This window comes from Rhineura floridana, chromosome 5, assembly GCF_030035675.1.
Source record: "Rhineura floridana isolate rRhiFlo1 chromosome 5, rRhiFlo1.hap2, whole genome shotgun sequence".
Lineage (NCBI taxonomy): Eukaryota > Metazoa > Chordata > Lepidosauria > Squamata > Rhineuridae > Rhineura > Rhineura floridana.
In genome coordinates, this window is record NC_084484.1 from 165397057 (window position 1) to 165418535 (window position 21479).

Consider the following 21479-nt stretch of genomic DNA (forward strand, 5'->3'; position numbering starts at 1 on the left):
TGTAATTGTTCCTCAGATTGAACCATTTTTGACATCTGTTTTTGCAGCTAACAGGGTAATATGCTGCCTAGCAGCATTAGAGGAGGGGAACTCTGGTCCCCTTCTAACATTTTCGTTCAGCCTTCATCAGACTGGTACCCTCCAGATGTTTTGAACTACAACTAGGAGCTATAGTCCAAAACATCTGGAGGGCACCAAGTTGGTAATGGCTGCTTTAGTTGAATCAGAATGCACATGCCCATGCTACACTCCTCCAGCATCAGAAGGTCCAACCTGTATAAGAGAATCTTACAATATGACTCCTTCTCCCAAACTGTGACAACACTGGCTTGAAAAGGAACTGTGTTGTGGTATCCTCACACCATGACAGACTTTCCAAGATTGCTTCTTCAGTGTTTGTGGGGACAATATACAAATTCTGTGAAAGGAGGGAGAGGGGTTAGCAAATCTAAATAAGTAGCCCATGTTAATTAACTCCACCAAGCATGCTTAAGAAAGCTTTGCTGCAGACTTACTTCATGAAGAAGTTGCCTCTTACTGTTGGAATGTCCCAAAATCTGGTTTTTTTTGTTTGTTTGTTTCTAAAGATCTGGCTAGTCTCCTGTACTATATCTTGGAAGCAATAAATTCTTTCCACCCTCCTTAATCAATGAAGAGAACTGTCCTTACCATTACTTTTGTTCAAGTCTTTATGCAGCTGTTAAACTTTGGCCACGAAGTCAGACTCTATTTTTCTGCATGAAGTCTTAGATGAGATCTTTATTCTCTCCCAAGTGTCTCATGGAATTTATAGATTTTGGTCCTGCTTGCATGCTTACTTAGCTCAATACGTACCAAGAAGATTCTTCTAGAAGCCACTTGGCCATGGACCAAATTTTTCCTCTAATGTGTGATCACTACAGACATCTAGTTTATGACCTTATGTACCTTTGGGAGGGTCATAAATTGACTGTCCAGTAGCAACCCCCTACAAACAACCCTAGGTTACATGTATGCCAAAGACTAAATGCTGCTGAATGTCAATGCTGCTGAATGTCAATGCAAATGTCAAGCTAGAATAGCTACAATATAATAGACCTACCATAGGTAAAGGGACTCTATAAAACTGGGGCTCTGTTTTGCCATTGCTGGTCTGGGAATACTTTTTCCTTCTTAAAAAGAAATATGTAACATTGGACATAATGATCGTGCTCACATGTCACACTAAACCATTGGTTAGCACAACATGCAAGAAAAAGGTACAGCAAGCCTCTCCCTCCCAGGAGTTCAGCTTTTGCTTAGCCAGGGTTTGTCATGTCATCTGGACTGACAAACTGTGGTTAACATTAACTATGGCCATTTTAAAACGAGTCTAACCTGGTGTATACTAATCACAGTTAATGTTAATTACAGTTCTGTAACCAGATGACATGGTAAGCTGTCAACAAAAGAGAAAGCAAAAGCTTCCAAAAGAGAAAGCAGCTTCCTGTTCTGGACATTCGGACCATGTGAATATGCTGCCCATATGAGTTATATGTTGTCTTGAAGTCTTGGGGTTGCTCAAAGAAACTGAAGCATGAAACTGCTGTATAAACTGTGGAGTGTGTCTGCTGACTATAAAGTTGTGCTTCTCCTCATTCCTGTTACCTATACTGAACAGACCCCAAAACATTACAGTCCCTAGCTTAGATGGCTTTAAAAGAGGAGTAGACTTAATCTCCCTGAATTTGTTTATCAACAGCAAATAGTCATGATGGATATAGGCATTCTTCAGGTTTAGGGACAGTATGCAACTAAATATCAGCTGCTGAGGAAAAGTGGGAAAGGGCTATTGCTTTCATGCTACTCCTTGTGGACTTTTCAGAACCATATGATTAGCCACTGTGGAAGAGAGGGTCCTAGGCTACATGGGCCTTTTGTCTTATCCAGCAGTGTTCTATTTATACTCCTGAGGAGAAAAACATCACATAGGGGACTGTGACTGAACCCCTTTTTGCAAAGACTCACCCTTTCAACATTGTGATAGGTTTGCCTGACTGGTTTACCAATTAACAAAGCCTTAGGCTGATCAGCTATTTGGACAGCCTCCAACACTGGAGGCATTCAAGAGGCAGCTGGACAGCCACCTGTTGGGAACGCTTTAATTTGGATTCCTGCACTGAGCAGGGGGTTGGACTCGATGGCCTTATAGGCCCCTTCCAACTCTATGATTGTATTCTATGACAGTTTACCAGACCAATTCGCAAGGACCCTTACCTTAAGCCTAGTTCTACGGGTTTTAAAACAGTAAAAAGTTTTAGATTTACTCCCCCACACCTCAAGTCCAACTCTTACAAAAGTCTTATAAACTGTGCTTAGAATACCAAATAGAGTTGAATGTCAACATGTAAAGAATTTTATTTGGGGTAACAGAGAGAGAGAGTGAAAAGGAGCCACACAGAGAGATACTTGCATATGACATAAAAATGTAATCTAACTTATCTGGTTACATTTTATCTACCAGAACCTGGATTCAGAGCATGTGCAGAATTCCATGCAGCAAAGTGGTTCTGAAGAGCATCATCTTTGGGGTCCTGATTTCATAGAACCATAGAATAGTAGAGGTGGAAGGTCCTATTAAGACCATTGAGTACAACACTCTGCTCAATGAAGGAATCCAAATTAAAGCATACCCAACAAGTAGGTGTTCAGCTGCCTCTTGAATGCTCTCAGTGTTGGAGAGCCCACCACCTCCCTAGGTAATTGATTTCATTGTCATACTGCCCTAACAGTTAGGAAGTTTTTCCTGATGTTCAGCCAAAATCTGAAATCTTGTAACTTGATTTATATAATTACATATTAACACAGTGGTGACTAGTGCCCATTGGGACTGGTCGGGCAGAAGTCAGGGAGCCCAACAGTAGGTGAAGCCAGAGCCAATGGAAGGCTGAGCCAACTAATTCTAGTTTTGCCCCCATCCTCGTCCAAGCTGAGTTCTACAAGGGGCAACACTGAGACTAAGGAGGATGACACGTCAGGCAGTGCCATGTCCCTCGACTAGGTATAAGGATGAACGCAGGCAGGCACTGGCTGAGGGCAGAATGAGGTTAGTGGGGCGGTGCCTCATCTGCCCAAACAGACCAGCCTCCACTAAACACATTCTCTCTCAAAATGCGTATTTCCAAACATATTTTGGTAATCTTTTTAACTGTCTCAGAACATTCATTAAGAAGAAAAGCAGGTGGGTGACTTAAGTTCCAGTCTACACAATAACCTGGGAGATGCAGATTAAGTCAGTTCTGATTGGAATCTGCAAAGATCAAATTTTTCAGGCATCCCTAATTAAGACTTAAGGAAAAAACGCAGGGGCTCAATGTACAAAGTGCAGGATTTAGTACATTCAGGAGGGAGAGTGGATGAGAAGGGGAGCCAAATGGACTCTGATGACTCAAAGCCCAATAAGGCCAATAAGCTTATTTTAACCTCTCCCACATCCCAAACAGCTCAGCACGGTGACCATGTTATCCATTCAAAGGTAGCCCCTTCCATGCCTCCCCTACTAGAAATACAATTTGGCCCCACTTTTTGGAGTTCTGCTTCTCGGTGTTCCACTAATATGGCGCGAGCCCCGTCCTCTGTCCCCTTCTTTTCCTCCTCCGGGAGAGGCGGCGCGCAGCAGGAAGAGCACTAGGACCCGTGCACGGGGGCTGGTGGGAGGGGTGGAGGTGGCTGCTACGCTGCTCTATCCAAAGGAGGCGAGGCACCCCGCCTCTCCTACTGAGCCATGACCTCTCCGAGAAGTTTCACTGAGCCAGCGTGCGCAAGTCTTTGGATGGCTCTGCGCACAGAGATCCATTTTCTAGAGGGTGGCCGCTCTTGGGTTAGTTAGCAGTGGCTAAGCCAGCCAAGAGCGATTGAGAAGGCCTGCCCTGTGAATCCCACGGGTCTTCCGCATCCCCCAGCCTGCCCAAAGAGCGCAGCCTGCCCGCGCGCAGGCACAGAGAGAGGCGAGCCTCAATGGGCCTCCGCCAGGGCTGAAGCGCCTCCAGGGGGCCCACGTGGTGAAGGGCAGGCCGGGCAACAGAGTGAGGGAGGACATGCGTGTGTGCACGTGCACGCAGGGGAGAGCCCCATCCTCCGCCCCCTTCTCTTCCTCCTCTGGGAGCAGCACGGGAAGTGCGCTAGGACCTGTGCGCGGGGCCGGGCAGGTGGGGTGGAGGTGTGTCGCTTTGGGCACTCCATGCCACCTCCTGCTCCATCCCCCTTTCCCCACCGGGCGCTTGGAGCGGCAGGAAGGAGCCTGCGAGCCGATGCAGCTGGCAAAGGGGGGCCATGGCAGGAAGGGTCTCTGGGCAGCTGTTGGGGTTGCTTCTGCTGGCTTGCAACTGGCCCGGGAGCCTTTGGAGCCGGGTTTGCTCGCTCACTCGCTCACTCTCTTTCTGAAAAAAAAAGAGAGGCTATGTTCCACTTTTCAGCGATTTTCACTTTTTGGCGGGGGTCTGGAACCTAACCCGCTGTATGAGTGGGGCCCTACATCAGCCTGAAGGAACATAATAACAGCACTGTTGGATCAGGCCAAGGGTCCATTTAGCCCAGCATCCTGTTCTCACAGTGGCCAACCAGAAGCATATGGGAAGCCTGAAAGCAGGACCTGAGCACAAGAGCACTCTCCCCTCCTGCAGTTTCCAGCAACTGGTATTCAGAGGCACACTGTCTTTGACTGTGGATGTAGAACATAGTCTTATCCTCCATGTATTTGTCTAATTCTCTTTTAAGGCCATCCAAGTTGGTGGCCATCACTGCCTCCTGTGGAAGCAAATTCCATGGTTTATCTATGCGCTGTGTGAAGAAGTACTTTCTTTTGTCTGTCCCGAATCTCCCAAAATTCAGCTTCATTGGATATCCCCAAGTCCTAGTGCTTTGAGAGAGGGAGAAAAACTTTCTCTGTCTACTTTCTCCATGCCATGCATAATTCTACACACCGCTATCATGTCACCTCTTACTCACTTTTTCTTTAAACTAAAAAGCTCCAAATGCTATAGCCATTCCTCATAGCAAAGTTGTTCCATCCCCTTAATCAGTTTGGTTGCCCTTTTCTGAACCCTTTCCAGCTCTAAAGTATGGTTTTTGGGGTGAGGTGACCAGAACTGTACACAGTATTTCAAATTTGATGGTTCAACACATCATGAGAGTAAAGCCCAACCTTTTTTCTTTTCTGCATTTGAATTTGAGACCAGTAAAAAATGGCCTCTTAACAGAGATTGCTTGGTTTTGTACTAACTACCAAAGAACAATCACTAATGTAAGTGGCTTAGGTAGCCAAACAGAAAATTATTTTGAAGCTGCCTTCACAATGACTCTGAACATGTATGTTAGAACAGGTAGCGAGGTCATCAATGGGACTTACACATATGCAGAAGACTGGAATATAAGATATGAAAAATAGGCAGATAACCTAATTGCAAAATATGCAATCTTTTTGAAATATATTAGTATATTTCAAAACTATTGAAACTACTGCAAAACTATTTCCTGCCAGAAATAACATATCAGGGATCTCCAAAATATTTCTAAAAATCTATTTCCCTGTATTTTCTTTCATATTTTTAAAATAAACAGCTTGAAATACAGCTTCTTCCCACACATCAATAGATAATCTCACTGTAATATTTTTCCATACTGTGATCCATGTGAAGAGTTGTTCTGACAAATGTAGTATTTCTTAAAGATTTTCATTCCTTCTTTGATTTTCTTAATTATTTCAACATGTTACTTGAAACAGTATCCTGTTCTGAAAATGAACAACTAAACCAGTGGAATCCAGTTATCCTCCTTATTCATCCCCTTCAAGTGTGTTTAATGAAACGTCATTGCGTATATCCCTTGGACAATTCATCATAAGAACTCCTTTGTTGGATATGACCAAAGATTTATCTGATTTAAGGCTCATAAAATTTGAAGAGGATATGAAGGCAAATATCTTCTGCAATTTGTTCCCACTGTCTTGTAGCGAGAAGTTGTCTCCAAACCTGGTGTTATCATTTCACTATTATAGTTAATATAATAACCATATTATATTATATAGACCGACCTGCTCCTAATATGAGTCTTTCTATATAAGTCTTACTTACTGCCTATGAGTCTTACTATAAAACTTCCTGTTAGAGCCATATGACAATGGAACCAATTACATACAGAGGTAGTGGGCTCTCTGACATTGGAGGCATTCAAGAGGCAGCTGGACAGCCATCTGTCAGGAATGCTTTGATTTGGATTTCTGCATTGAGCAGGGTGTTGGACTTGATGGCCTTATAGACCCCTTCCAACTCTACTATTCTATGATTCTATGATCTAATCCATTTTAAGACCTGTTGATAGACCTATCCATAATGAATTTAGGAAAGACTGTAGCTCCATGGTAGAGTGAACACTGCATGCAGAAGGTTCCAGATTTAATTTTAATTCCCAGCATCTCTAAGTATGACTGGGAAAGAGTGCTGTCTGGAGAGCTGCTGCCAGTCAGTGTAGACAATATGGATGGACCAATGTTTTGACTCGGCACCATGTTTTGACTCTGTATAAGGCAGCTTCCTATGATGCAGGGATAGGTAGCTGTCAATTTCAGTTTCTTATTTTTCCAATCTTAAGTTCAGCTTTCCATATTTCTACATTGTTCTGTAATTTTTTTTTAAGTCCCCATGAAAATTCACCAGCGTTTTAGCTCATTTCTCCTCACACATTTTTGTAAGCAATTTTGCCTAAAATAATGTTTTTTTGTATTTTGTTTTCACATATGCACACTTTACCTTAATATATGCATTTTTGTACACCTTACTTGGCTGGAGAACTGCACTGCAAAAGTCAGAAAATTGTGACGTTTGAAGGATGGCTGTGTTCAAATATTGTTTCAGAAAGTGTGAATTAGGTAGGTTTGCCTTTAAATAACAAAGTGAAACTGAATTTCTCCCCTGTTCCTACTATGATCTAATCCATTTTAAAAGCCATCACAATATCTTGTGGCAGCTCATTCCATATGTTAATTATGCATTGTGGGAAGTACTTTCTTTTGTCCTTACCAAATTTTCTTCAATGAATTCCATGAGGTGCCCCTACTATCTAGTTATTACGAGAAAGGAAAATCTGTCTGTTCTCTGCACACAGTTCGTTCTATAAGCCATTATCATCTCCCACTTAAGTCATCTTTTTTCTAAACTAGAAATCCACAAATATTTTAACCTAACATCATAGTGAACTACTCCAGTCCTTAATCATTCTGCTTGCTTGTTAAACTGACATAGTTCAAAGTGGCTGAAGAGTGGGTGTGTATTTACACCAGATATCCAACAATGTGCATTCAGTCTAGCAAATGGAGCCACAGCTACATCTGCTAAATCTGTGAGCTAAATGCAAATGTATTCTTTACAGAAACGATAATTTTCTTGTTGGTGAAGGCAAGGCTAGAGAGGGCACAACACTGGAAGTCTGAAGCCAAGTTGTCAACTGAAGTGTGGTTTCAGAGAGTAGAGTGAGTAGCTCTGGCCAAAAAACATACTTGTGGGGAGGAGAGCCTGAGTCTGTGAGTTCAAATCCCCACTTGTGTCTCCTGGGTGTCAAGGCCAGCTAAAGATCACCCCCACAGAGTGGCTCAGGGGTTACATGTCCTGCCACCTGTGCAGCTGTGGGCAAGCTGCACAGTCTCAAGGAGCCCAGTTGCCCCCCAGCTGGCAGTTGCAGACAAGGAAGGGGCTGGCTTGTGCAGCTGTGGCAAGCTGAGTAGGCCCTAGCCAGCTGGGGAGGACTAGCCTCAGAGGGAGGCAATGGTAAACTCCCTCTGAATACCGCTTACCATGAAATCCCTATTCATAGGGTCATCATAAGTCGGGATCAACTTGAAGGCAGTCCACTTCCATTTTCACTGTGTAAGAGGCTAAAGGAATTCGAATTCAGGCCCCAGTGGGTGAACATTGGCCAACGGTCCCAGCAGCTTAATCTGGCTGTGTTCCCTTACCATTCTCCTCACTGGGCCCCTCAATAATTGCTTTCATGTTGGGCAGGTGGGGTTGTTTCCTTTTGAATAGGAGGCCAGCTTGACTCCCAACTGCCCAATTCACCCAAAATGCAACACCCTGGCCCATTAAAATGGATGAAATCCTGCCCAATGTTAAATCACCATCAGGGAGCCTGGCAAAGAAGGTAGTGACAGCTGTCACAGATCTGGCTTGATTTATTGAAAGGTAAATGAACTGATGATGCAAAACGCTTTTTACAAATACTGTAGTATATTGTCATATTGCACTAGAGCCAAAGCAAAGTGATCCATTTTGCAATGTGTTTCATGTTTGTAAATGTTATTTATATAAGAAGCAAGATTATAAGAAGCATTTAAAAATCATTTTAAAAAGTGGTTGAAGTTGCAGGCAGTGGGGGAGGCAACTGTTTTTATGTTTATTTACAGATTTATACTCCCCTTTGCTAATATTCAAAAGGACTAATAGCATATGGAGAAACAAACATACATCTGCTAAAACAAATTTTCCCAGCCGCTATCAAGTAACATCTCGGCACAGATCTCTCCAGCTGGAGAGCCAGGACCCTCATATGAGAAAATAAATCTCATGCTCATGCTTAAGAATTGTTTACAATTGGTTTCCTGTTTACTAATGGGAAAAAGGTGACTTAAACCAAAGGTTAACCAGGGACATCCAGCTCTTTCCTTCCGCGGTCTAAGCAACAACTGGCAGATTGTAGCATGGGGTTCCTGTTCAAGTCTTGACCACTGCCCATACAGCACACACTTTTTGGTTCTGACAAAGAAATGTGCACATTAAGGTCCATCCATTTTTCAAAGCTGGGCATACCACTCAAGTGCTTTCTACCCTGTTGCGGAGATGTGGAGTTCTTTTGTTTGAGAACAAGCTATTGCTGGTTTCCCAGAGCAAGCACAGGAAAAAGTAGATGGGCTTAGCTGGGAGCACAGCAATTGTTCCAAGCTGAACAACACCTTATGAGATATCATTGCATATCCATAGTAAATTACCCATTTGAGAAATGAGCACAATCTATACCTCCCTACCTAGGATGGAATAATATTATCCGCTGCAAAGACACTACACTACAATTCCTATCTTCCCTGACCATTGGCTGCGCTGGTTGGGGCTGATGGGAGATGGAGTTCAGAGACATCTGGAGCAGGGGTGTACTAGTATTCCGCTCAATTTGGATACAGTACCAAATTTTCCATTAATTTGCTTATTCTCAGTTGTTGAGGATTAGATTTTAATTTAGTGAATTTCCAAGGCTATTTGTGAAAACAGCCTCTTTTTTTAAAAAAAAATCCGCCTCTAAAACACAGATTGTAAGAATGATAATTTCTCCATATCTCCTTTACAAATACCAATATTTTCTTCAAAATATCTATATTTGTAAAGAAAATATTGATACTTCCTTTAAAAATATTGACATTAATATTGGTATTTTTTCCGAGCAAATCCCCCCCCCCAGATTGGTAAAAGCAGCAGCTAGTGGATAAAGATTTAACTAGAATCAATGCCAGTCTGTTAGACTGATGGAATGCTTTCAAACCGGCACCACCGAACAGATCCCATCCCTAATCTAGAGGGACCCCAGGTTACCCATCTCTGACCTATGGCATAAAGGAACAATGGTTGGGCATCAGTTCAATCAAACTTACAATGTGTGTGCGTGATGCATGCATGTGTGTGATTGCATAAGTGCATGCATGACCGTCCCCAAATTGCTTCTCAGAGCGGCTCCATGTGCTGACTTAAAAAAAAAAAAAAGAACAAACTGACATGGCAAGAGCTAAAATGCAAAGTGAAAAAGTTGTTTCCTTTTATGTATCCTTTCATTCAGTAAGTGCTGATACTCCCCCACACTAGGCTGAACTTCACTGATTTATCTTGACATCCATTTACCAACCCTCCCAACAAAAGGTGAACCAAATTAGTCACCACTCAAAACAGCATGGTAATATCTCTTTCTTCTCGCAAGAACTGAGACTAAATAAAGAACATTTAATAGACTCATCACTTAACCTCAGAAATTAACTAGGAACAAATATACTGGGATTTTGCATTGTATACTTGTGGTACGTGTTTGCAATCATACAAAACAAAAACTGGCAGCTGTTCTGCCCATAACAGACAAAAAGATGGAGGTAAAATAAATTTGTTGTTTTTAAAGATGTTAAAGCTGCTCACTCTCTTCACCTCTCCTCCATGTGTTAATAATTCCCTCTCTAGCTTTAATGCTTTGGCACTGCATGGCTCAGGGTTATTTATTATTTATTGTATTTAACAAAATTTATATACCATTTGAATGTAAAGACCTCTAAGCGGTTTGCAAAACACATTAAATTATCAATACACAGTTAAAAACAAGTAAACAAAAACATATTTAGAACAATTAAAACTATCATCTGGGGTTCTTCAACACCACAAAAGAGACCAACCAGCTTGGTCAGGGATGGGCAACAGGTAGTTGGTAGACCAGTAGCATCCCCAGTCTGTTTCTCTGGCCCAACACCAGGTGCAGACCCTCTAAGCCCATCCCAAGATCAAGAGGTTCGCTAGTGAAGAAGGTGGTGCTTTTATGGACAATAGCAACATACACACCCTCAACACCCTAGGGTAGCCTGGTGCTGTTCCGAGTACCTAGATGGGCACAGGTGTGTTAGGTCAGGCCCACTCAGCTCACCCATCCAAGTCTCGGTGATGCATACCAAGTCAGCCCCTTCATTCGCGATCAAGTTCTGGATGAACATGGTCTTATTATGGACTGACTTGGCATTCAATAACAGTACCACGAGACCAGAGAACTCAGCAGATAAGCTCCCAGTAATTTCCAGAGGAGTGAGTGGACTGAGGTGGGGGACAGGGACCAAACATCTCAGTCTCCATCCCAGATGGTGGTCAGCCCCTCCACTCCGACTATACCTTCCCCTGCCCACCACTACTGAGATTTGGGCAGTACATGATTTGAATGCAACAAGTCCCAGTTTCAATCCCCATCATCTCCAGGTACGACTGAAAAAGATCCCTGTATGAAATCTTGGAGAGCTGTTGCCAGTCAGCGTACAGTGTTTCAGTGAGTGAAATGGACCAAGAGTCTGATGATACATAAAATATATTTTGATCCTGGATTAAAACCAAGAGAAAAGTCTTAAATCGGCTGGAGATATATTCAGTAGCATCTGACCTGTAGAACACACTCCTCTGAAGTCAGTCAGTCACTGACGATCATGACTTTCTGTTGTCTATGATATATTTCTTTTAAAAAATTATTCAGGCTTTCCTGGAAAGACGAGTCTATTCACCGATAGTTATTTCTGGATGGTATTTTATGGGAACTTTATGCGCTTTGTTTTAACTTTGTACACCATGATGTTATCATTAAATGTTTAATGGTCTATAAATGTTCCAAATAAATAAATCAAGAAATCCCTCATTCAATCTCACTCCTACTGTGAATTCACTGAGCAGTTTTAGGCAAAGAACTATTTCTAAGCCTTAGTTTCCCACCCTGCACCAAATCTGCAAACTGCAGATAATGCTACCAACTTATCATACAGGACTGTTGGAAGAATTACAACAAGATTGTATATGGAGTACTTTGAACATTCTGAAACGCCCTGTCAATGCTAAGCAGCACCAAATCAGCAGAGCAACAAAAACATCTATCTCTCCCTGAGCCAAGACCAACAGTGGGGCAGATGTAAATGTTAAAAGAGCTGTGCGAAAGAGGAGAGAAAAAGCCTTCTTCGATGTCTTAAAAATATCTTGGTTTGCTCCTTCATATTCTTCAGTCTGACACAGACTTTAATAACGAGGCTGATGAGCACTTGCACAAACAGTGCTGAACACAGAATGGGTAATGAAAGGACTACAACTGAGTTTGGCTTAAATGCAGACAACACAGTAATCCATGATCTTAACAACATTACCAGCTGGGGACCAGTGAACCACATTGACCAAATAAGGCAAGTGACTTCGTGCCTGAAATCCTTTCCCACTTAGCTCACTCTGCTTTTTCTGTGATTTGTGCAATAAATGATGGGAGTCTCCCCCTCTCTCCACACACCCTGACTCAAATGCAATAAACCGCCAAGCTACTGAATAATATATAGCTGGGTTTGTTTAACTGGGGAGAGGGGGAGAGAGAAGAAGAAGAACCTAAATAAAATGTATAAAGACCAAGCCTAATTGGGGGGGGGGAGAGGGAAGCACACATATAAAGTATGACCTACAAGACAGGTGAAACAATCACCATGTTTAGCAACATTTTATTACTGAGCCCTGGTGTCTGGAGAAGAGGATTTTAACTGGTATTATAAATTTCCAGACCATCTAGTACCACACTTGCAATTAAAAACAGTTCTCTCAATATTGCAATTTAAAACAATTAGACACACAATGGAATCGGAGTGGGAGGAGAGGAGTAAGGGAGGCAAGGAAAGACCACACCAGGGCCTCTTTCAGTTCAAATGTCACATCCCCGTCCGCCATCATGACCAACTGGCAGCAAGTGCCCCGTGGGAGGAACATCTGATACTGGCTTATAGTTCAGCGGGGCTGGTGGTTTGGGTTGTTTTGTTGTTGTTGAGCGTGTGGCTCTGTTGTGTTTTGTAGGTTATGCTATTTGCCACTTTGAGGAGTCTAGTTGAAAAGTGGCATATAAACTGACTAAATAAATAACTAGGGAGTTTTTACACATGCATTTCAGTCCAGTTTTGGGCAGGAGCTTCCCCTTTCTTTTATTCTTGTATTCTTCCTGGCAAGAACAGGTTTGACCTCCCATGTGTGTTATCCATCTAGTAACTAACAGCAGGGTGTCCTTTTCCAGCCACTCAGATCAGAAGGTAACGAGAGCTGCAGCAGGTGCCAGTAAATACCCACGTAAATTTGCAGGGCTATTTTTTGTCCATGGACTTTCTCACAGAGCCCCATGCACACATATTTATTCATCTTATTCACATATGTGGATAGCTGAACTGACAACATGCCAGTTGTCGGAAATACAACCACAGGGACCATTCAGTCAGTAACCTAATGGGTTAATTCGGCTATTGTTCTGGCTGACGGGAGACTCTGATTGGCTTGGAGCTTCTAGTCATTTGGGAGTTAGCTGTCAGTGAGGAAGATGGTTGAGATTTGACAGCTTAAGGATTTGGAAGGAAAAGTGGTTTTTCCACCTGTGTAGGTGTGACCTAAGAAAGGCAAACCTCTCTATTTTCCCTTCATATTGATAATAATAATAATAATAAAATTTTATTTTTAGGCCGCCTATCTGGCTGAATGAACAGCCACTCTAGGTGGCGTACATAATTAAAATTTAAAATACACATATAAATACAATTATAACATATTCAATTTACCCACATCTGTACACTGTAGAATTAAAATTAACCAGGGATTCTGTATGCCCGCTGAAACAGCCATGTTTTTAGTCCTTGGCGGAAACCTACCAAGGAGGGGATATTACATACTGTTTCATTCATTTTACCTCATTCAAGTATACAGGCATACCCCGCTTAACGTTGCTTCACTTAACATTGCCTCACTATAATTAATGTACATGCTCCATACGTCCCCATACCCCGCTTAACGTTCACGCGCTTTGCAATAACGTACATTTTATTGGCATGACGCCGCTGTCATCTAGTGGTGATTGTGTGCAGGACAAGTGAAGACAATTGCTTCACTTAAAGTAGATTTTCACTTAAAGTATACTCTCCGGTCCCATTGCAAACGTTAAAGCGGGGTATGCCTGTATTCCATTTCTTTCCTCTCTGGACTCTGTCTACTTTACTCAAGTCACTCTGCTAACACCAGTATGGTATAGTGGTTAGAATGTCAGACTGGGTTTAGGAAGATCTGGGTTCAAATCCCACTCAGAAATGAAGTGGAGTGACCTTGGGTCAGGCACTCTCTCTCAGCCTAACCTACTTCACAGGCTGTTGTGAAGTTAAAATAGAAGGAAACAGAGGTCCTTGGAGGAAAAGTGTGTAATAATTTGACAAAGGACAGGTTAATACATAATACATAATATGACAATAATATGACAATGGTCAGCACACACAATCGGTTAAGAACCCACACCATAGACTGAGCTTCCAGAAAACAACAGGAAAAACATGGCTTGTGGCCACTCGCCTGTGCAGCGTTCAGTTCCTAAGTTCACTTCCCTACCCATGACAGGCCCAATGCTGGTGATCAACCAGGACGAGCACCAGCCAAGGGCCCCAGAGGCTTAAAAAAGCCCCATTCCAGCCCAACCAGGCTGCCCTCCCAAATGTCCCAGATGCAGTAGTGCCACTTCTGAATGAGAGTCAAGCTTAGCTCCCATTCCCTGTGAGCTTGGAAGTAAGTTCTGCGCCTAACAATTCCAAATTCCAAATGCATCTTCTTGAAAATTTGACATGCAGCTCCTCCAACTTCACGAATCATAAGTTGCAGAAACAATCCAAGAACATACACCTATCAGTAAAACAATGAAATAGAAATGTACCGACTCCGACTTCAAAATAAATGTTGATTGACAAATTTTTTAAAATATAAATTCAAAATGTCAAAGAAGCTTCCCATGAAGTCAGCTATAGTTGAGCATTTCACCATAACTCAAGATGGAAAACATTTTGTGTGTCAGTGTATGACACAGGACCCAGATGAAGACAAATGCTGTGATGCCAAGATCAACGCATATTCAGGCAGCGATAAAAATGCTCTTACGAGAGCTTCCAATTTAAAAAGACATTTACAGCGCTTTCCAGGGCTGTGGAGTTGGAAGCAATTTTGGGTAGAGTCGGAGTCGGAGAGTAGAAAAATAGAGGAGTCGGAGTCGAAGGTTTGGAGTACCGACTCCACAGCCCTGTCAGAAGCATCCCAAAACCTGAGATATCACGGGGGGGGTGAGTCCTAGTGAGATCTCAAGGGTGGGCCCTAGTGACATCATTAAGCATGATACATTAAATATCAACCACAGTTGCTTGGAGCATACCATTCAAAAAAAATTCTCTGTTTGGAAATTAAGATAAAAATCTTACCTAAAAGAGGGTGTTCCCAGGTCCAGCTGAAGTGACAAGGTCATTCCTTCTCACCAGTTTAGGGAGCATGGATAGGGAACATTTGATCTAGCCTACTTGCTTCCAGCAAGAAGGGTTTATGTGCCCTCAAGCCAGGCCAACCACCAGAAGGCCATTGTAGGAAGAAAGGAGCCTAGTGTTGCATAGATGTTAGATGGGAGCACAGATGGATGCCCCTGAAGGCTGCAATTCTAAACATGCTTACTAAGGAACTAAGCCCCATAGAACTCAATAGGACTTACATCTGAACAGATATGGTTGCAGCCATGTTAAGGACAAGGGAGTGCATTCTAGGCAAGCAGTTGGCAACTGCCTGTTAGCATTGTGCTGTTGCTAAGACTTGACTGGGGATCTTCCACAAAGTTATCAATAGGCAACTGCAACTTTATGTGTTGGCTACTGTTCTGTCAGTCTCTGTTCAAAGAAAATGAACAATCACAATTACACAATTACCTCTAGTATTAAGGTAAAGGTAAAAAAGTGAGGAGAAATAAAACCAATAGCTGGGAAAAACAGAAAGGAGTAGAAAAAGAGGAAGACCAAACAAGAGATGGATTGATTCCATAAAGGAAGCCACAGACCTGAACTTACAAGATCTGAACAGGGTGGTTCACGACAGATGCTATTGGAGGTCGCTGGTTCATAGGGTCACCATAAGTCGTAATCGACTTGAAGGCACATAACAACAACAAACAACAATGCTGGCAACATTCTAAAGCTACTTGAACTTGCTCTATGGCAGTTTCTTTCCAGAGGAATTTATGTAACGAACACAGAAGTGTTTCTTTGCCATGACTGAAGTCCTTAGTTAAATTGTACAGTGCCATGGAGTAAGTCATTAGGAACACAGGAACAAAGAAAGCTGCCTTATACTGAGTCAGACCATTTGTCCATCTAGCTCAGTGAGTAGCAGCAGCTCTTAGACAAGGGACATTCCCAGCCCTACCTAGAGCTGCTAGCGATTGAACCTGGGACCATCTGCATGCAAAGCAGGTGCTCTACCATTGAGCCATGACCCTTCCTTATTTCCTATGTATAAACATTTTCAAAAATGTCAGAAATTGTTTAATTTTGCTATTACTCCTAACTACTAAGCCAAACACGAATGTGTTTATTAAAATTCATATTTCTAAGTTAATATTTTAAAACATCCTTCCCCAAATACAAAGCACCTACAGGATATCTATTAAATAGTAAGGCGGATGGATGCCAAGACTGAAAAGCAGGAGAGCCTTGGGGCTATGAATATCTCAGGAACGCAAAACTGTTTGTATTGCTGAAAAAGTTGCATGACTTGGGATTATTTTCTCCCGTGTCTGAAACCACATCAGAAAAGTTCACTCAGTCAAATTGCTGACTGCCCACACACCTTTGAATCACTCAAACAACATTCTAAACAATAATTTCATGCCGCATATGTTTCTGCTCAAATGCCTGATTCATTCACAGGTGCTTTGCAAATCTCTCAGCCAAAATGAACATGCCTTTTTAGTTTAATGCAAAAGTATATGAGTGAACCTCTTATAGTGTGGAGATATATGATCTGTCCCACACTATGGGGAGGGACAGATGCACAAGCTCCCCCTCACTGGAGTAATCTACTTTAATAGAACACAAAGAATCCCAAAGGAAAAAGTTAGAAGCGTAAGTAAGGGATGCTTTATCCCAGACCTCAGATGCTCCGTTCATAGATCAGCTTAAAATCATGCCCAACACACAGAAGCATATAGGTGTGGTGAGCAAATAAACATATGAACAGAAGGGCATGAAACAGCCTCCCATGCACAAAAGCGTGCGAGGTCATCTGGAGGACCGAAAAGTAATGAGAACACAAAGCGATCACGTCACACATTATACATTCGTCTGGATGAGCCCATAGAATCAGACTAAGATGCAGCTTGTCCATTCCTGGAAGAACCACCTCTTACTATGGGTGAAGGTTCCCTGTCTAGTTAAATGAAGTTGATTTTTATTCACTATAAGCAACCACATAAGCAATTAGCAGCAAGACTGCTTTATCACAGGGCTGGCTTGTTTCAACTTACCGTAGTTAAGATTAATCACAGTTTAGGGTTTGGTTGTTGTTGTTATGTGCCTTCAAGTCGACTACAACTTATGGCAACCTCTAACAGCATCTGTCATTAACCACCCTGTTCAGATCTTGTAAGTTCAGGTCTGTGGTTTCCTTTATGGAATCAATCCATCTCTTGTTTGGCCTTCCCCTTTTTCTACTTCCTTCTGTTTTTCCCAGCATTATTGTCTTTTCTAGAGAATCATGTCTTCTCATTATGTGTCCAAAGTATGATAACCTCAGTTTCATCATTTTCGCTTCTAATGGTAGTTCTGGTTTAATTTATTCTAACACCCAATTATTTGTCTTTTTCACAGTCCATGGTATGCGCAAAGCTCTCCCCAATACCACATTTCAAATGAGTGGATTTTTCTCTTATCAGCTTTTTTCACTGTCCAACTTTCACATCCATACATAGAGATTGGAAATACCATGGTCTGAATGATCCTGACTTTAGTGTTCAGTGATACATCTTTACATTTGAGGACCTTTTCTAGTTCTCTTACAGCTGCCTCCCCAGTCCTAGCCTTCTTCTGATGTCTTGACTATTGTCTCCATTTTGGTTAATGACTGTGCCAAGGTATTGATAATCCTTGACAAGTTCAATGTCCTCATTGTCAACTTTAACATTGCAAAAATCTTCTGTTGTCATTACTTTAGTCTTTTTGACGTTCAGCTGTAGTCCTGCTTTTGTGCTTTTCTCTTTAACTTTCATCAGCTTTCATTTTAAATCATTACTGGTTTCTGCTAGTAGTATATCATCTGCATATCTTAAATTATTGACATTTCTCCCTCCAATTTTCACACCTCCTTCATCTTGGTCCAATCCTGCTTTCTGTATCATGTATTCTGCGTATAGATTAAATAAATAGGGTGATAAAATACACGTCTCACACCCTTTCCTATGAGGAACCAATCTTCATATTCTGTCCTTACAGTAGCCTCTTGTCCACAGTAAAGGTTGTGCATTGGGGCAATCGGGGCACCCCCATTTCTATTTAGGGTTTGGCCAACATGGTAAAGTGAAGATAATCTAAAGTGGAAGTTTCCAAACTCGTTAGTGTGAGAGGAGAGAGTGTCTGGACCCCAAGGCTTGCTCTGGCTCGTTCTCTAAAACACCAAATCATGGTGTAGCATTATATCCAAATGCAACTACTGTAAGCACTAAAATAAATCTTTAAGCAGTATGCTTGAAGTGTCGAAGTTAAAGTAGTATTAGGGTGAAATATTTACCCATCAAATCCATAAACATATTTAGCAGGGTTACTATTTAAGGATATTGATTCCTCCTTACTGAAACGCAGTGCCCCTGTTGTACACAGTAGGTTACAACTTGCCAATCACTTCACTATCAGGCTTCCAGCAGTGCAAGAGACTGCATATGTGCATGCCTCCTGCATGCCCAAAGGAATTAGTCCAACAGCACTTCGACACAGCAGTTTATTGTGGTCTCAGTACTGCTCAGGCGTGCAAGTTTTACTCTATAGCACCAGGCATTTCTGAATACAACAGAAGCAAGCAAGAAAAGTGAAACAGAAACTAAACAGACAACTCAGGAAAGACACTTAGCTTTCTGTTCTTAGATGCATTAACCTTATAGTGGCTGAATTTCTCTCTGTACACTGGGTATTAATTAAAGGATGCTGCTTATTCCAAGGGTGATGTTGTCCTCATCAAAACGCTATCCCATATTTTTCTCCCATTTAATTCAAATCTACTGTTGCCACGGTTGTTTTTTTGCTTCTTTTTACTTAGCCGATTTCCCACAGAAACAGTAAATAAGAAAATAATATGGGATGGGATTTTGAAGAGGAAGATACTGTGTTTATGCAGAGAAAGCCTCACATGCATGAGCAGCATCAAGACCACAAGAAACTGCCATGTAGTAGCACACCCAGTGAGGAGTCTGCAAGGCTTATCAAGCAGCACAGTTTAGCTATGGGATTGATTGCGTTTTTTGGAATACTTTTGTCCCATTTAATAGCCATGAGAGGCTCTCAAAGCAGCTTATAAGAGGTTTTCACAATAAAAATCAAATTTAACTCTAGTATCAGAGATAGAAATGACACGGTGAGTAAACAAATGAAGAAGTGATTGTAAATGATAATATTCATAAACAACTTACTTTTGCTGCACCTATTTGCTCCTTACGAAATTTCTCCAGTGGTGCTATTAAAACGTCATTAGCATTCTGGATCTGAAATATATGTATTTGAAAACAGACATTATTTTGGCATATCATATTTTTAGTAATAATTCTGATCCACAAACTTCCTACTCCAGAAGTAATTCCATCAACTCTATTGAGTAAGCTATTTCAGAAAAGTATGCTATATATGAAGACACCAATCCAGCTAAAAAGCCATTGTGATTAAGTCTGTAATCCTCCATGGACTTAGGCTGCATTCACACCATACATTTAAAGAGCTATTATTCCAATTTAAACAGTCATGACTTCCCCCAAAGAATCCTCGGAAGTACAGTTTGCTAAGGGTGATGAGGCTTGCTATGAGACCCCTATTCCCCGCACATTTTTCCATGTTCCCTGGGAAGCGGGACTGATTGTTAAACCACTCTGGGAACTGTAAATCTGTGAGGGGAACAGGGGTCTCCGAACAAGTCTCAGCACACTTATCAAACTATACTTCCGAGAGGGGGGTTTTTTGAGGGGGGAACCATGACTGTTTAAAGTGGAATGATAGTACTTTTAATGTATGGCATGAATGTGGTCTGACAGCTAGTATAGCACAGTGGGGAGGAGAGCCTGGCTGGGAGTCCAGAGTCTGTGAGTTCAAATCCCCGCTCGTGTCTCCTGGGTGCCAGCTAAAGATCACCCCCATGTGCCTGCCACCTGTGCAGCCGTGGGCAAGCTGCCTAGTACCAAGGAGCCCAGTTGCCCCCCAGCTGGCAGTTGCGGACAAGGAAGGGGCTGGCTTGTGCAGCTGTGGCAATCTGAGCAGGCCTAGCCAGCAGGGTAGGACTAGCATAAACCCCCTTTGAATACCGCTTACCATGAAAACCCTATTCATATGGTAGCCATAAGTAAGGATCGACTTGAAGGCAGTCCATTTCCATTTCATGAATGTGACTAAAGTACGGTATAAGACTCACTGAATTCGGTTGGGATTGAACGCTGAATAAACAAACATGTACAGGAGAACACTGCAAGGGTCAGCTCAGATGCAACAATCTGTGCTTACAACACCATAGTTTATTATGCCTGGAATGAGCATTGTACCGGCACACGACATAGGTGCTTTGATCCCCATTTTGTCTGTAACAGGAAAACTGTGATTTAAAGTCTACTTACTAACCAGGATAAAGTACTCAAGTCAGTTTCTTAGGGGAGCACAAAGCTTATCCCAACTTAAAAGCACATTAAATCAGAATATGCTTAAAAGCATATTAAGTCAGAATGGGATATTAAATTAGAATTGTTATCTGAACGCAGCTTCAAATCTCACTGAAAGTAAGGAGCCTGAGTTTGTCACTATTAACTTGCCAAGTTCAAAGGGTTTAAGATCCTGGATTGTTCTATAGCTGGTAATTATCATTTCCCGGTTAAGATGAAACAGGAAACTATGGCTATTTAGAGACTTCCTGGCATACAAGGAAGGGAACACTGAAGGAGCTCTTTGACACTGGCATATTATGCAGAGATACAATCATCACTGATTTAGGATTATTTGCATTGTATTATGAGTCTGTTCAACAGTCTGCAACTAAGTTACTCCTCTCTTGGACATTGGGAATACTTGTGTACATATGAATTCTGATGACATATAAATAGAACAGGTGTGGGGAACCTTCAGCTCTGTAATTCAGATGTTGCTGAACTACAGCTCCCATTAGTCCCAGCAAGTATGACCAATGGCAAGGGATGATAGGAGATGGAGTTAGGAACATGGGAAGCTTCCTTATACTGAGTCAGATCAATGGTCCATTTAGCTCAGTATTGTCTACGCTGACTGGCAGCAGCTCTCCAGGATTACAGGCAAGAGTCTCTCCCAGCCCTAGCTGGAGATTCCAGGGATTGAACCTGGGACCTTCTGCATGCAAGGCAGGTGCTCTACCCAATGAGTTCAGCAAGATCTGGAGCTGAGATAGTAGCTGAGAAATTCAGGGTCAGATTTATAAGAAATGTTTCACTATGGGTTAAATAGTAAAGGTCATGTCAGTCCTGCAAATATACTAAATCTAGTGCACTGTTAACAGTCCTGTCACTAACTATTTGTTCATCCCTGTGGATAAATTACTACAAAACCTTATTCCATTAATCAGTTTCAAACCATAACTGACAACGTTGAATTAGGCTGGAACACACAAACTTATTTATAACCCTATGAATAT

The 21479-nt window shown here is 42.0% G+C and overlaps 1 protein-coding gene across 2 annotated transcripts in view; it reads right to left on the reverse strand.

Moving 5' to 3' along the window:
• Window positions 1-21479, reverse strand: part of ARHGAP42 (Rho GTPase activating protein 42) — a 261972-nt gene that overhangs the window by 105509 nt on the left and 134984 nt on the right. For both annotated transcript variants that reach the window (XM_061628763.1, XM_061628765.1), the window contains one exon: window positions 19255-19326. In XM_061628763.1, coding sequence (XP_061484747.1) covers window positions 19255-19326 — 72 coding nt within the window. The remainder of the gene's footprint in view (window positions 1-19254; window positions 19327-21479) is intronic.